This window comes from Apteryx rowi, unplaced genomic scaffold (assembly GCF_003343035.1).
Source record: "Apteryx rowi isolate R43461 unplaced genomic scaffold, aptRow1 scaffold_251, whole genome shotgun sequence".
Lineage (NCBI taxonomy): Eukaryota > Metazoa > Chordata > Aves > Apterygiformes > Apterygidae > Apteryx > Apteryx rowi.
In genome coordinates this window covers 769,177-786,546 of record NW_020448875.1, presented here as the reverse complement: position 1 = coordinate 786,546, position 17,370 = coordinate 769,177, and the positions used below count along the sequence as shown (strand labels likewise).

At 41.4% G+C, this 17,370-nt stretch overlaps 1 protein-coding gene across 1 annotated transcript in view; it reads right to left on the bottom strand.

The window, feature by feature from the left end:
• Positions 1 to 17,370, bottom strand: part of FZD3 (frizzled class receptor 3) — a 52,746-nt gene that overhangs the window by 24,737 nt on the left and 10,639 nt on the right. The window contains exons 2-3 of the mRNA XM_026066987.1: positions 2,650 to 2,846; positions 118 to 1,135 (exon numbers count right to left, since the gene is read on the bottom strand). Coding sequence (XP_025922772.1) covers positions 118 to 1,135; positions 2,650 to 2,846 — 1,215 coding nt within the window. The remainder of the gene's footprint in view (positions 1 to 117; positions 1,136 to 2,649; positions 2,847 to 17,370) is intronic.

Sequence of the window (17,370 nt, the reverse complement as noted above, 5' to 3'; positions counted from 1 at the left end):
AAAAACTTTCCCTTCTTGGAATAGCAGCACTTTCACTTAGGGATGACAATTAGTCTCAGCATATCCCCTCCTTACCCATTTTCCGTATTCCTGACCATGTCACACGGGTTTCCTCACCTGATAGGGACACGGGATGTGATATTCTCTGCAGCGTTCTTGAATCCACGTGGTCTCCCACACACCTCGATAAGCCTGCTCATAGAAATAGCAGCCAATTACAACCAAGAGCGGTACGAGGTACAGAACACTGAACACGCCAATCCGGATCATGAACTTCACTAGTTTGTCCTGGTTCTCTTTTTCTAATGGGATTTCAATGCGAACCCGATTGAGAGAGATAATGCCAGCTAGCAGAAGGGAAACTCCAACCACAACATACAGGCAGAGGGGAGCAAGAACAAAGTATCTTAATGCATCCACATCATAGAGGCCAACAAAACATACGCCGCTAATATTGTCACCTTCAATTTTATTCATTGCTAAGAGGATGATGGTTAGAGTTCCYGGAATGCCCCAGGCACTGGCGTGGAAGAGCAACGCTTTCTTCTCAATTGCTTCACTGCCCCATTTTGGCACAGCTGCCAAGAACCACGTGATGGTAAGAATGACCCACCAAACACTGCCAGCCATGGTAAAGAAATAGAGTACCATGAAAAGCATGGTACAAGCTTTGTTGTGAGAGCCCTGCGTCACTGTGGAAGCCTTGTACTGGGCAGGACTAGATGCATTACACGCTACTCGGTCTTCAAGCAGAAAGCCAATGAAGAAAATTAATGACACCATCATGTAACAGACAGCATAAAATATTATGGGTCTTTCTGGATAGCGAAATCTTGTGACATCAATCAGAAAAGTTAAAAAAGTAAACAAGGTAGCAGAAAGGCAGACGATGGAGATCACTCCGATGAAATAGCGAGCAAAGGAGAGCTCTTCACGACGAAAGTACATATTTGGGCAAGGAGGGGAACAGTCTCGTACCCTCAGGAAAGAGTAACCGAGATCAGGGTCTATTTTCAGCTCCCGAGGACACCAAAAACCATAATCCCTCTGTACTGCCATTGTGGCCTCTTCTGTGGGTTCCCCAGCTAAATTGAGGTCAACAAGACGAGGATAGGGCTCATCACAATCTGGGAATCTAGAAAGTAAGGAAAAAAAATTATTTACAAGAAAATATACAAATACTTTGCAAATACTAGAAATCCCGCTTATACCTGTGACTTTAGACACATTAACTGGAGAGAAATCAAAGACAACGCAAATAATGGGTAATCCATGAAACGCTGCACTCCATATCAACAAACTATAACTCATTGTCACAGAATGCAGCGGATGTCAAAACTATAAAATAGGTTTAAAAATAAAACAGAGAAATTAATGGAAAAGGGGTCCATTGAGGGCTTTAAATACAAAGATGAGGATACAAACCCCGTCACAGGAAGTCTCTAAATTTTAGTTTACTGTAAACTGAGACTATATGCCTAGGGAAGCATCATTTTACAGAAGATGTAAAATGCTTTCCCTAAACATCCATACTAGCTGCTGTCAGACAGGCTAGTGAGCTCATTAGACGAAAAACCCAACCCAGCACTGCTGCTAGCATTAATAAATTGAAATTATGAGAAAGACAACTCTGTAACTGGGCAAAACCCTAAATCCGGGCTGAGGGTTGCTGAAGCCACACTCTGACGTTGCGCAGGAGAGCCTGGAGGGATTCAAAGCACGTCTGCTCCTCTGTCACAGTTCCTATTCTGGCATACTGGCACTAACACAGCACCAGCAAAGTTTTGCTAGTTTTAGTTCTGTTTTTGAAATTTCACTACTGACATGGCCTTAATAAGGAGACGGAAGGCCCTAAAGGGCCCAGGCATGTGTCTGGAGTACGGAGTTAGATTGATCTTTGATCCAGATTATCAGGGACTGGAGGCCTCCTCTGACTTAGTCTTTTACAAAGAGGAGTTTTAATTGTTTTTCAYTCTCTCCTCTCCAGCTGCAAGGGAGACTATTTCTTCCTGTCTGTGCTTCTGAATTTTATTAGCTATTGCAGTCACTTACAAATAAAACATAAAGATGTTGTTTCCAATTTCATGTACTTTCTGTTTCAAATAGAGTGGATCATCATCTAATACTTTGCTGTAAAGTTATCTGTTTAATGTAAAGCTGAAAACTACTGTTTGTATACAATCTCAACAAATGGTAGACGCTCTAAGAACACAGCTTTGAGATTCATATTCTCACCAAAAACAGCCAGCACCCCTATAGAAAAAGAGATTACTAATCTCTGGCAAAAGTAATTTTGCATGTCTCAGAGAAATTTAGAGCAATATCACATATTGTACTTTGATATACCAGACAAAAACAGGTCAGTGTAAAGGACAAAGACCATGAAAAGTAGACTGGTATATTCATTCATTTAAGAATATGCATGCTCAGTTTACAGTAATTGCCTATAGAAATTTTCAATTTATCTTTTGGGCAGATGACAGAAATATGAACTCAGTTTCCTCCCCAGGAAACAGGCTTTTACACAAACAGAAGGGAAAATAAGGGCATTTGTAATGGAACACATTTAAAGTATCTGTTTCAGATCATAAAACATCCTAGAATGTATTAAAATTTTATACTGGGATTCGGAAAAAACAATTTGCGCACCTGGTACACTCCATATCCTCAGGCCAAGAGACCCCAAACATCTCCATGAGCTTGGAGCACTCGCTGTACGCCCTCTGACAAAGTCTGCGACACGGGAGAGTGACGCGGCCGTACTCCATGCACACGGGGGCATAGAGGGCGCACAAAAACGGTCGAAAGTCTCTGGAGCATTCCAAATTCACCATAGGATGAAACGGCTAGAAAAGAAAAGGGAGAATTCAATAGCTTCAAACAGCAGCTTTAAAGACTACTTCAGCAGGAAGCCATAATTTGTCCTATGACTTTCCCCTAGGACTTTTACAATCATGAGTTCAACCTTCCTTTTTGAACTTTGCCTGCTGGAAGAAGTTGTGATCATCATAATACAGCACTTAGGCATTTTAGGAAGACGGGCAATCAAGAAGCCTGGGGACAACGACACAGATTCACAAGGGAGATTTACGTACTTGATTTGCATTAATATCAATGGGAATTAGACATCTAAACACCTCTGAGGATTCTGGCTTAGATTCACACTCTCCAATAAAAGCCATATAGACTTGCTTCCTGTTACTGCTTGTTTAAATGACAGACACATCATGAATTACTAGCTGCTTATTTAGTGCAATAATATGCAGACTTGCATTCTACTGATGAGATTACAATCTGAGAAATGTTCAATAACGTCAGATGCCTTCAGAGCACAGAAATGACACATACTGTGACTTYTTAAATATTATTTTCAGCTCACTACATCAAAATTCTAAATCATCTCTCCATTTCTGGAATTTCTTTAGCAGAGCTGGATTTCTGATTTTGATTGTTTCTGCAAAGTGCAAACACAGGACATTTTCCATTTCATTCTTCCCATATCATCTTGTCCAATTGCAGAGATTCATCAGTCAAAATCTCAGGTTTATCAGAGTATATTCGTAGATAGAAAAGAGTCCCAACATACATGCTGTCACTGCTGTTCTATAAATTCTCAAACGGATGTAAATCTTCCTGGCTTCCAGAACAGAGCTGTAATTACAGTGAAGCCACATTTAAGCACGCCAATTTTATACCAGCCAAGATAAAGCACTGGGAAATCAAAGCTTGAAAAAAAGTTATGGGCAAAATAACCACGTTTGGTGTTTGCTACACATTTCTGCAAATGTTGTCACGTGACAACAGCGCCATGTAATTTTGCAATAACTTACACAAAGGGCAATGAAAAGCCTTCAGGGTTATTGACAGTGAAGAAGGAAGTAACAGTTGAAAAAGTATTTATGTTTACAAGCTCACTGTTACTCAAGGAACGCCTTTTCTACTTGGTAGAACGTTTACTTCAGAAGTATATAGATTTTTATTTTTAAATAGATAGCGCCTACAACATAAATAAGACTATGGTTTGAAAACAAGTGTCCAAGAAATTGTTTCAAGAGAGTTATGACACCTGATATGATTGGCAAAGCATAAGGTAAGAGTCTTTATTTGTTGGAAAGACAAGACTAAAGGGAAAACTCTGCTTTTATTTTGGAAACTATTTAACTTTCCTTCTTTTCAAAGAACCTTGAAAATAAGAAAATGAAGGTAAATCTTTATGACAAAGAACTACCGGCCAACCTGCCCCTTCAAACTTTGTCTCCTGCCGCTGCAGTCTTGCAGGTATCCACACTGAAATTTCAAGTTCTGGCTCTACCCCTCTTCTCTGACATGCCTTCCATTAGTAAAAAACAAAACCCAAAAAACTCATTTTAGAAATTTCTCTTTTCTTGCTACTTCACCTTCACTACAATTAACTGTAACATCCTGGTTTTGGTTCACGTCCATGAAGCTGTATCATCTAGCAGGATCCCAGATTACCTCAAGGTGTGCACATAAGCAAGCTGTGCAAACGCAGCTCCAGGACAGGGCCGCTGCAGGGCAAAGGAAGAGCAGCGAAGCAGGTTCAAGGGAACACAAAGAAAACAACAGTTCCTCGTACCCTGCTGATGGGCAGGTGACTTGCAATGGCCCYGTTGCTCCACTGCCTTTCAACCAGTTCCAAAGGACACTGGGCAACGGTGTCTGAGGGAATACCGGAACTAAGCAGGAAGCGTCCAAAAACGAGGATGCAGATGGAGACTCTCTTGGAGACTCTTTGTCAAGGCTACAGGGTCCAAAAGAGTACTCCGTACTCCTAGCCTGAGGGCTAAGTTACTGAGCGCTCAAACGCATGCGAGTTGGCTGCCAAAATGGGGGCTTCTAATGCCCCCTTAGTGCCATTGGTTTTCCAAGACTTGCACACGGGCCTGGAAGAACTGGCACAAGATCTGTCCTCTGAAGGTCAGGCAGATACGAGATGGGATCTCTGCAGAGACCTGCTCCCTTCTTGCATGGCTGCTGGCGGCTTGGCTGGAGACGCTGAAACATCTAAGTAACACTAGATGCCTCCTGTTCAGGTTTCTGAATCTTCACTGACAAAGACCCTTGGTGCCCTGGAGGGCACATCYGAGCTACACTTAAAAAAATTAGCTAGACTTACCGCAGAAAACAAGTCTGATTTTGAGTATGGCCTCAGCATACCCCTCAAAAGACAGTGCAGACATACTCAACCCAAACACCACTAGACAAACACACTTAAGTAGGTGTAATTTAATAGGGCTGGTTCACTAGAGCTGGCTGTTCTGTTTCTCGGCAACTCCTGGCCTCTCTCACACCATTCTGTCTCTTGAAATAGCAACTSCAGAGACAAAAACTCTGTTTTAAATTATATAAAATCAGTTTATTTTAAAATCAYGTAGTGGCAATGCTAGACAACAGAAAAAAAAAGAAAAAAAACCCTACAACCACTACTCTTGTGAAACAGAGAAACTTGCTTGCTTTCAACCAGGAACAGCTAGCAGCATTCATGTGTGCCTGTAAGCAGCTCAGTCTGTAAGCACCCTATCTCTAAAATTATCTTAGTCCTCCTTTGCAACTACTAAAATTAAAAGTCACGTCCATCTAGTATGTTGTAAACTATTACAGAATCACAGAATGGTTGAGGTTGGAAGGGACCTCCGCAGAGCATCTAGTCCAACCCCCCTGATCAAGCAGGGTCACCTACAGCACRTTGCACAGGATCGYGTCCAGGCGKGTTTTGAATATCTCCAAGGAAGGAGACTCCACAACCTCTCTGGGCAACCTGCTCCAGTGCTCWGTCACCCTCACAGTGAAGAAGTTTTTCTTCATGTTCAGATGGAATTGTCTGTGTTTCAGTTTGTGCCTGTTGCCTCGCRTCCTGTTGCTGGGCACCACTGAGAAGAGTCTGGCTCCATCCTCTTGACACCCTCCCTTTAGATATCTGTATATGTTAATAAGATCTCCTCTCAGCCTTCTCTTCTCCAGGCTGAACAGGCCAAGCTCTCTCAGCCTTTCCTCATAAGGGAGATGCTCCAGTCCCCTAATCATCTTTGTAGCCCTTCACTGGGCTTGCTCCAGTAGTGCCATGTCTCTCTTAAAATGTCTTTGATTAAAAAATAAATAAATAAATAAATAAATAAATCCACGGAGATTAAGAGACTTGTTTATAGTCATGCCCAAGGAAGCAGTGCAAACTATGACATTTAGCCCTATTCCACTCTGGTGCGTAACAAAAGGCTTTCTGTTCAAATGGCACATGCTTTTGAGAAATGCCTATTGAACAACTCAACACAAGGAGAAAAAAGTAAAAGGACAAGAGAAGATATGATAATCAGATTGACTTCAATAATTCAGGCTGATTCCTAGGAAATCCAAAAATGGGAGGACGTGCAKGCTTAAGAAGAGATAAACAYCAACGCACAAGTTATGCAACCTTCYGCATTGCCCCTGAAGGTACTTCAGTATTTGAAATACRCCAGATCACATAACTGAACGATGTATCTAAACCTGTACACCCAGAGGCTCCTCTGACTCTGGGAAAAATCCTCCTGCTCATACCAATCCCTTCAGAGCTGCAGCGATCACAACAGCATTACGAACGCGCCTTTTTCCGGGCTAAGCCGGGGCACGCTGGCCCCTGCGCCCCACCGCTGTCCCTCCTCTGCTTCGCCGCGTAGGCGGCGTGCATTAAACAACACGCCACAATCGCACATCRCTGCTTTTTGCAGAGCAGCCCAGCTTGCCGCAGTCGTATCGATCTCTTCTTTCCCTCTTCCTCAATATTTTCTTTGCTGGTAGCGGAGTTGCTTTAAGAAGTTTCCTGATTCCCAGCAGTGTGGCCCTAGTGCCTTCTCTCCCATCTCCTGAAAAGACAAACCCTGGGAAATGTTTTAATGTCCATGTTCTAACAGACAGCAGAAGCGTCCTGCTGGCATTTGTTTTGTTGCTTTTTTTTCCAGGAGGGGATGAAGGAAAAAGGAGAGACAGAATGATGTGGGGGGTTTCTTTTCCCCAAATACATTTTTTTAAAAACAAATTCTCACTTTTGCTTACAAAACAAGAGCAATAACTATAACAACTCTGTGGAACTTTGTTACAATTTCAGACTTCATCTATTCCTGAGAGATAAGAAACCAAATTCTGCCKTTTATGTTACACAGCAGTGGTCACTCGGCTGGCTGTTATTTGGGAAGTGACATTATAGCAAAATTTAAGCAAACATGATTTGGCAAGCTTTCACTATTCTGGTCATTCATATATTTATTTTTCTTAAAAGAAAACTAGATAGGGAGCGTTCTCATAAACTCACAAAAAGAAGGAGGGAAGTTTTCTTCCCTCAGGCCCATGCTGTGACTATCAATTACTGCTACAATTCTCCGTGGAAGCAACGGCCTCGGGCCGTAGCCTGTCTCAGGGCAGCCACATGATCTGCTCCTTCTGCTGCGTTGCCCTACGTTTGAATTTAGCTTGTTATTCGTTAGGAAGATTCTTGAGTTGTATATCAAGGTGCAGGGGCAATAAGGCTTTCCAGGCCCCCTCCCCGTGAGAACCTCAGAAGCTGCAGGCAGATTTAACCCTTCAGACAACCACCAGTTAGACTGAACATGTTGCTGCCTCCTGCTTTTAATAACTGTAGTTCTTCTCATTTGGGGAGCTGCCCTCGCAGCTCTGACAGCAAAGCAGTTCGCCTGAATGCTCTCTAGAGCCTCTTGCAAGCAGAGTCTTGCCTGAAATACAAGACTTGAGACAGCGGAAACTAGTTATCTGCTGGCTCTGACCTGCACCCTCCTCTGAATCCTGCCGGGCTTCGTTGAGAAGTCACTGTCCCAGCTGCCCATCTCTTTGCTGGAGCCTGTATCCCACAGTCATGCTGGTACACAAACTTAACCTAAAATTAATGGTGATTTAAGTTAATACTGTGAGCTGGACAACTGCTGCAGTACTCGGACTGCTGATACTAACTTCAAATGAGACTGTACTCGAGAGTCCTGAGTTAGCCTAACTGATTTTTCCTAAAGGTTAGGGACCGCTCAACACGGCACAGCAGAGCTAGTGGTTTGCAAAGAGCAGCGAGCTGGGGCACCAAGTACAACAAATATAGCAAGATGTGACAGATGACTACTTATTTTCACTCAGTTTAGCCTTGAGCCAGACCATGCCACGTTTCCATGTCAGTGATGGATGCGGGAAGGGCCAGAAACACACACAGCCGGGTGCGTAAGAGTAAACCCATTCCTTCTGGAAACACTGCACGCTTGCTCAGCTTAAAGGGATCACAGAAGCGCAGCTTTATTGCACAGACACTTTATTCCATTTTCAAAGGGCAATTAGTTAATTTGCCAAAGCCTGCTTTTAACGCACAGTGCCAAAACAAATTTAGTGCGGAACACTTAGCATAATGTAAATTCAAACCTTACCTCACCATTAACTTTCTTGTCTGGACAAACTTAAGTATACTGCTTTTTCAGGCTTTGCACGTGATACAGATATGAAAAGCAAAATGGGGTCACAGTTGTGGCCACTTGTTTAGTTTTCCTTTTCAGCATGGGAAAAGGCTATTCTCACATTTTCACTGTGAACCCTTATGATCCAGACTGTGGCCTTCTGATATTCCATGTCTCATGATTTGATGTTAGCTGGGAAAACTGTGCTTGCAATGAGGATTGCATTGACACCGTACTACTTTAGAGACTGGGAAGTAAAAAAATTAATATTGCTTTAACTTGGAACTGAAAATGTATGTCCATATTTAAATAGATATTAAGTCATTCCAACAATAAAAAATGCCAAGTAATTAGTGTGATTTTTAAATTATATTTTTCTCATGTTAGAAGTTGAACCAGATAATCATCCTGTTATTCACTTTAAAACCTAAGCCCAGCTATTTTACCTGGCTTACTTGTGAAAGGGCAGCAATCACACAAACCATCCTAAGCTCTCTGGTCTCCAGCTGTAAACAGACAGCTGAGGTTAATTTCTCAACTGTGGGGGGAAAAAAAGTAGGATAAAGATGAAAGTAGTTAAAAGACAGCAAGTGACATTAGTCTCTGTCTGTATGACTAAAACTCAAAGCCATCTGTTCTTTTTTCCTGTTCTTAAAAGAGGTACCCTGCTTAATTTAAAAATGTTAAGTTCTTACGGAAGACACTGAAAAGATGGCATCCATCTGTCAATTTGCACTTTTACTAAATGTGATCTTTATGTTTTAGGAACTAATGAACGCAGATGGGTAGTTCTGGGAACAACTTCCATTTGCAAGAAGTGTTAGTTTTTATAAGACAGCTGAGACTGCTTGGACTTGCTCTTTCCCTTCCATGCACAAGCTGCAATGGGCTTGGGAGAATTCCAAAGTATCACAGAGAAATAAATATACAGCCCATCGGCCAGCAGTTTAGACAGGGTTAAGTTTAGGACTGAGAAAAGCACACTWGCCTAGACAAGCAAGAGACTGTTGGGCCAGAGCTGTAAGTCTTGATAGAATCAAAACTTTCATTTAAATAACACATTTCTATATCCTGTGGTTGCAAAAACAACCTTCCAAGTATGAACTGAGTGTACCCAGTGCTTTGATGTCTGCAGAACACCACTCCAATGCTGTTGTCACTGTGGGAAGGGGAAAGATATCCAGTATGACAAGCGGGGTTTTAGTGATAACCACCTTTTCTTTCCTTCAGCTCTACCACAGCAGACTSACTGCATGTCAGGGACTCTCAGACTATTTCTGCCAACTCAAGGGAGGTCCGTCTCCTTGAAGGATAACAGGAGTGAAAAGTATAAACAATTCACGGTTGGCACAGTGCTCAAAAATTCATCTTGCTGAGTGAAGGAAGAAAAACATTTGGTATGAAGATTTGTTAGAAGATTTGGCATTAACTTGGGAGTACAGAATTGTGTCAGTAGCTAGATCAAGTTCTTCAGAGCTTATAAAAAAGGGATTTTCTAAAAATAGCAAACAGGAGGAAAGATATGAATAAGACACTGCCAAGCTTCAAAATCACCAGTCAGATTTGCTTCACCTTTTCATTTTTACTGTCATCAACATACAGAATGACATAGCGTCTGCCACATCACCRACAACATACCCTGCAGAATAGAATTAGTCAAGCTGGATTTTTAAGATACAACGTGAGCAACTCTSAATGCTTCTTCCATTCAACACAAGTTTCTTAAATCTCTCACAGGCTTGATGGCTTTTACTGTTTCACGTCTGGCTTTGCTAACAGTGCTTTCTCACATGGCTAACACAGCAGAACAGCTAACAGAGCTCAATGTTACAAGCCCGTGCAGTCTACAAGCTTAACATATTTTCCACCAGGATGAGGATGCAAGAAGACTCCTGTTTTCTTTATTCTGGCATYCAGGCCAAAGGGCTTTGACAGACTAATCAAGGGAACCTACAGCACGCCGACTCCCTCCAAAGCTAATGTGCGCTGCGCCGTTGTCATCATCACTCTCCTATACGGCTGTGAAATGAGGACACACGATAGTTGTCGTTTAAGGAACTTCAGGGTGCAGTTTCACAATGGGCCTAAGTTCACCAACCCCTGCCCTCTCTCCTGCCACCAGCCTCTTTCGCGCTGGCCTTGGTTTAAGATTGGTTTAAGCTGACCGTTAAACTCGCCTCGCAGCCACACGTGCTGTCTTTGAAACGTTAGTAGTGTAAAGTGTCAGGATGAGATCCTGAATGCTGAGACTCTGAAGTGGTAGCATCTAAATATTCTTCCTGTAGGCTCAGGATACAGCTTTATAATATGTCTAGGCTGACCTGTTCATTTTTTCTAAGGTTAGTGTTTTGCTACATTAACAAGCTTAGGATAGGTTTGGGCAAACCCCAGTGCCAGTGCRGGAGGGGGAGAAGGGACATGTCACTGGAGGAAGAGGAGCAGGACGCAGCTGAGCTGACCTACCAGCTAGTTATCATTAAACCCTAAACCGTGCTGCTTAGGACAACCGTCTAAAATATAACAGAGTTCAACTGTCCTGAGTCCAGCTGGACCCATGAAATATTGCAAGGGCATATCTAAGGCAAACGCTCAGTTGTACAGCGTTAGCCCTACAACGCAGCAGACAGAAGACAGAGACTTCTTGCCATGTCAAAAAACATGCATCAATGCTGTTAAAACCCAGAGGCAAAACCTTTGGCAGCCAAAAGGCTGTGAGAGAGAAACACAAGTAAATTCAGGAAGCTCTTCGCTACTCTCCTGGCAGTCAGTCTGCTGTGAAAATTCTCAAACTATATTCTCTAAGTAGCCAAAACATCTGTTTTAAGATACAGGAATTCAGTGGCAGATTCAGTCATCATCATAAATAATTCTACTGTTTGAGCTGGGAACATCAGATAGAGTTCTGACAGCACAAATTACTATTCCAAAACTCTCAYGTCTTACCTGGCCGCATTATGATCAACATCTATTTGTACATAGAAATTAAGGTTTAATTACTTGATTTTGCTCTCATGAAAGCCCRCAATGAATCTAACCTAATGATTTCAAGTAACAATCTTTGAATAAACACCATGAGACCGTTTGTTGATTCATAATTGCATTCTTAAGTAAAAAACAAAACTAGTTGTGCCAAATGAATTTACAGATGTCTAGCTGAATATTGGAACTTTTCTTGAMCCTGCCTAATATTTGTTGTCCAGATTGAAAATCAAAAGGAATGCGAGGGTAATAAAACATTGCCTCTCTAACAACAGAAGAGTCAAGGTTTTTGTTCATACAGCTTGGAAAGAAGCAAAGCATCATACAGATCCAGTACAACCATCTACATAAATAACATGATGCAAACTGAAGTAAGAGCATCATCTGTTGAATTCATACTACCAAATTAATTCTGAATACCAAACAAAAYCTATCTGTAAAATGAATGCTAATATTGTAACAGCTGTGACTGAATCTAACATTACAAGYCATCTGTTATATCTACATTTCAGCAAAAATACATATGCACACACGTGTATCAACAGCTRGATAGGAGGGGAGATTTGCATCTTCAAGTCTTAAAACTAAGGATATTTCACAGGGCAATATTTAAAACATACTGATCTACTGGCTTGACAACTATTTCTTTTCTAATTCTATTTCTTTTCTAAACTAATATATTTACCTGSAAGTTTGAAAACAAACAAATGAACAACAAAAAAAAAMCCCACAGTGCAYCTTTCAGTGTCTGAGGGGCTCTATGYAGAATTTTCCTGTATTATTGGCTGCTTCCATGAGCAAGCAGAATAAACCCATTACGAAAATAAAAAGTGATCTGGACAGTCAAATCTGGGGATCAACTTTTTATATTTTGGTGCTATGTATGAAATTCTTCCTGTGTGCTAGGTGCTGTACAGTTGAACACAAGAGCAATGTGAAAATGGGATGGCGTTTCTGACAGTTTTCAATCTTTGAAAATGGATTTTTCTTTCATTATTATAATTCTACAGTGAGTATATATGTTCTGACCAAACACTGACTCCATCTGTTGGGAGATATATATATATATATATTCTTAAACTTTTAAAAGAGACTGTCCATCCCCATATAAAGGTTTCTTTTATCTAATTACTGACTTATAAGAGGGGCCCTAAGCAGGTCTCTCTGCTTCAGCAGACAGGAGCACAGAACAGAAATGTTAAGATTGAGGGGGGGGAAAAAAATCTCAATTTATTCCAGCATATTAAATGAAAATTGGTTTCTGGTTAAAACAGAAGCATTAAGATAATTAGCTGGTGGCTTTAATTTTAATAATTAACCACTTTTCAAAAACATGTCAGAACACAKCAGCTGTAAATTAAAATTTAAGATTGATCGGATACCATTCCTCCCATTTAGGGCTAAGTTAATGAGGTCACAAATAAACTCTACGGGGGAGAACAGGGAACAGGAATTAAAAAAAATAATAATAATAGCAATAGTACAACATTTTTCCACTGGACAGAAGGCAGTTACCCACTAGACAAACATCTGAATGACCAGTTCTGAAAGCCTCAAAAAACCTGCCAAATTAAGAATAAAACCAAGCTCCTGAAGTTGATTTTTCTTCCCAGTAGTTAATAATTTACAAGAAAAATATTTGACAAGAATTCCCACAGCGCCTCTGCCTACGTGTTTCTGTGGCACCCTAAAAGTGTGCTTGCATCTCTCAAAAGAGATTAAATAATATTTCGCCCTCAAAGGTCGTCATATTTCTCTGTATTGAGGACAGGAGAAGTTTGTGGTTAGTTCTCTTCTGTATCGCCAGCACAGGCTTGGGAAAAATGCACCCAGCGTACAGCGCATGTCTCTGAAACGCTCCAGACAAGTGGGACACGGCACGACACAATAGCGGGATTAGCAGGACCGTGGGAGGAGTGAGGGGGCAGGAACAGGAGGAAACAAGGGAATAGAAAAGGATTATGCAACTGCTCCGCMAGACCCCTACACAGGATGGTGGGCCCAAATTCTTTTCCAGTAAAAGAGAGAATAAATAGAAGCAAATATCCATGGGAGGAAGAAGTACATCTCCTCAAGGTTAGCGCAAACAGTAAAGGGCACCCACAAGCTCCGTAAATGTACTCCATSTATCAGGTTCTACACAGATTAAAGCACAGGGATGTTTGCACCTATAGAGAATTGACCCAGAGTGGAATAAGTGGGATCAAGCTATAAAAGAGCGGGTCAGATAAACTGGAAAGCCAGCACTAAATTACTTGGAGATGTAAGCATTTGAGGGTGATGCAAGAGTCAGTAAATGCGTTTTCCCATTGATTGCCTGCTTGAATAATTGCCTAACGCTGCAAAATCCCTTGCATAAATATCTGCRTCTAAAAGGATGGAAAACGCAATCGAGCAAAGACCAGGTGTGSGGCTAGGAGGTAGGGACGGGGAGAAGAGCTGGAAGCCTGCTGCCATAAGCCTTGCTTGGCTAGCCACAGCAGGCTCAGCTGGCAGACCACGGAAGACCAGTCRGAGGGCGCTTCTGCTCTGAAGAACCATAGGAAGTTCATACAGCAGAGCTGCTTTCCCGATCCCTTTGTCCCTTTAATCTCAAAAGCAGCAGGACAGGGACAGGAGAGTGGATAGGAGTATACATAAGTGTGGTTTGGTTTTTTTATAAAGATGTTTTATGAGTTCTGCTCAACAGTCCTTTGCCGAGTTCACTCGCACCTAGCTCTCGCTGCCTCCCACCTCATGGATGCTGACTAACACCTTCCAGATCAAAAACATGTCCTTTAATCCGTCACACCGTGACTCCTTTCTGACGGGTACAACAGGTTACAGCAGAGGAATCGGCTGGCGCTGTAGCGGAACTGCAAGCTGCAGATCTTTTACAACCCCGGCTTCAATTCAATGCCCCCTTCTCAAATCCCCTCCACGACCCGGGCTACTAATAGCAACTAGTACAAAGCAGGAGGGAACCAAAGCCTAAACTTTAAGAGCCCAGAAGCTTACTTTTTCCAGACAAAAGCAACTGCTTCCCACTGTGTYGGGAAAGAGTAACTGATGGATCTGAAGAATTATGTTGTCTTTTTGTGATGCCACTTAATTAACCTTATTCTGAATAACAGGAATAATTTGCTTGTAGCTTCAAAGTGACCATACGCACAACATATATGAACTCTTTGAGATTTTCAGTATTTTAGCTGCAAGAATTTGTAAAGTGKGAGTTGGAGGGCAAATTTTCAAGTCAGAACATTTAAATGGTCATTTTTCTACCAAAGGTAACAACTATTTTTCCATAAGAACTAGATGAACTATTTGTCATTCAAAAAGCTAGCGTGGAAAATCTGAAGACAAAGTAATTTCGTCATTCTTTAACATAAATTTAAATTAAACTTTAATAATTTGTTGTTTAATACATTTGTAAAATATGCATCTCTCAAAGGCACTTGCTATCAAGTGACACATTTTTAAGCATTTCTTAAAGTTTTCTTAGTTGCTAACAGTAAGCATCAAAACTGAAATCRAAGACCAAATTTTGTTACCACATTTTTCTTTGCAGTTACATTTCTGTATTGCACCTGCCCAGATTAAATAAAAATGCTAGTAAAAGTACAGTAAGAAGCYAGGAGGAATATGTAGCACAAGAAATTCAACTAATGAGTCTACCAATTCTGAACTACATGTATTCATTCACTCCTTCACAAAAAAAAGGATGTACAGACATTAGATAACTGATAGGATGACTGAATCGTTACCTAACGAAAAAAACATGTAATACACAAGCTCTCAGAGAAAAAGTATTAAAACCTGAATCATGTTTTTGGATCTGTAGAGGGGAAAAAAGCTAAATGAACACTCGCCTGGAATCCTATCATTGAATTTAAAAAGAAAGATGTTTCTTGTTGCTCGATACCTCAAACATGACAACTTTTGTTCTATAAATCAAGAAACAGGGAACATAAACAAGTTTACAAATTGAAAGCAACTTTTAAAAGATAAATTTCAGGTTTCTCCAACACACAAAGATGAGCTACAAGGAGCCTTCCTTCCTCGTTCAGATTCAAATTAACCAGGCCTTTGTGCTCCTATTCACTCGGCTTCTCTTTTCAAATTTCCTTCCTCGTTTCCATGGGAACCCCCTCACCAACAAGCCTCGGAGCGGAGCAAGAGGCCAAGCTTCGCAAGGGCTGTGAAAAGGGGAGCGAGTCAAAGGGCAGAATTTGGCTCCGAGAAGCAGGATGCCAACCTTTGTCACCCTCCAAAGGGGGGTAACTATGGGAACGGGCTCGGCCGAACACAGGCGGGGAGCGGCAGTGTCGGGGCCAAATTCACAACGTGGGAAACAAAATGGGAAAGACGCCATGAACTACGCAGCGCTAGAACCCACGGTTTCGACTCCGATGTGCAAAAGAAAGTCTTACAACCAAAAAAAGCATTAAAATAAAACTTTGGGGACCGAACGTCCAACTTCCTGCTAGTTTTAAGTCCACATAATTCCATGAAATTAGTTTACAGTAGACCACAGTGAAACTGGGCAAATCTGATCTCAGAGCAGACACAGATATTTAATATTCTTCTCCTGCAAAGATGTTGAACATTCTTTTTCCCCGTGACTTTGAAAGGCTCCGAAGATGTTCTCCAGAAGCCTCACAGGTAGTGGGAAGTAACACAGCTTTAGAAAGATTCCTATTGAACTCCAGTTCGAAATACCCAGAACCAATTTACATTAACCAACGATTCTGCAAAACACAGTAGACAGAGTCCAGCGCGTGTTATTGTTACTGCAAGAGCGATCTGACATCCCGGATGTATCTACAGTATATTAACATGTGATCTGAATAGCCACTGCATTCATATATTACATTTAAATTTAGGTATGGCACTTTTGTTCTTGTACCTTGGAAAAGAGACAGCAGGAGAATGAGGTATGAAATCTATAAAACCACAAATGATATGTAAAATCTATATATACGGTCCAATTTTCCACTGTCTCTTCAGACCAAAAAGCAGGAGACAAAAACAGCAGGTGGCTAGGTCAAAGAGAAGATCCCCCCTGGCCCCCCCAACCCCCCTCCAGCAACAGTTAAGTTAAAGGTGTGAAGCATTATATAACTCCTTGCTGCAGAATTCTGTGGATGCTAAAAGATTATGTGAGTTCAGGAAGAAGACTGATAAATCAGGAGAAAAATACATCAATGAATGCATTACTAATGCAAAGACACAATTTCAAAGCCACAAACCGTTGTACGTGGAAGTACAGCGTGGGCGTATCAGGACATACTTGCCTTGTTCTTATACCTGTCCACACAGCACCCACTGTGGGCCGCCATCAGGTACCAGAGTACCAGACTGAACACACCTCTGCTCTGATTTTGTATCACYGTTCTTAGGGTCTTACACATATCCWTTTCCTCCTCAATTTCATTTTTACTAGACCATCTCTTACACAGAATATATTCKTTAAAGGCAAATTTTATAAAATTTGCATTATTTTTCAGGTCAAAAATGTTGCAAGTGACCAGGAATTCAGAATTCAAGAGCACTGTGTTCTTCAAATGTTAAGGATATTTTACAATCCACAGGCTACTTCGCTTCAGTACCAGTTGGGGCTATAGGTAGGATAAAAACAGGCTCATTTTCCCTCAGCAAGTCTCAAATCCCTTATGCATCTGCTTCCTTTAATGACTAGGATACAAACTCAGGAATAAGGAAGTACTCCTTTGAACATTATCCTTTGAACATTAATAACATATTTCTTTATATTCTTCTTCTCAAACCACAGAACACAGTAGCTTTGCAACCACGCAGAAGTATCCCATTGATACAAAAATGATTCAGATCCATAAAAGCCATCCTCACTTTAAAGYCACCATGAATTTCTCCCAAAACAAAGAAGAAAATTGCAGCCATACCAGCAAGACAACTTGTAAAAATTACGACGACTGCTCCTTGCTGTTTAAGT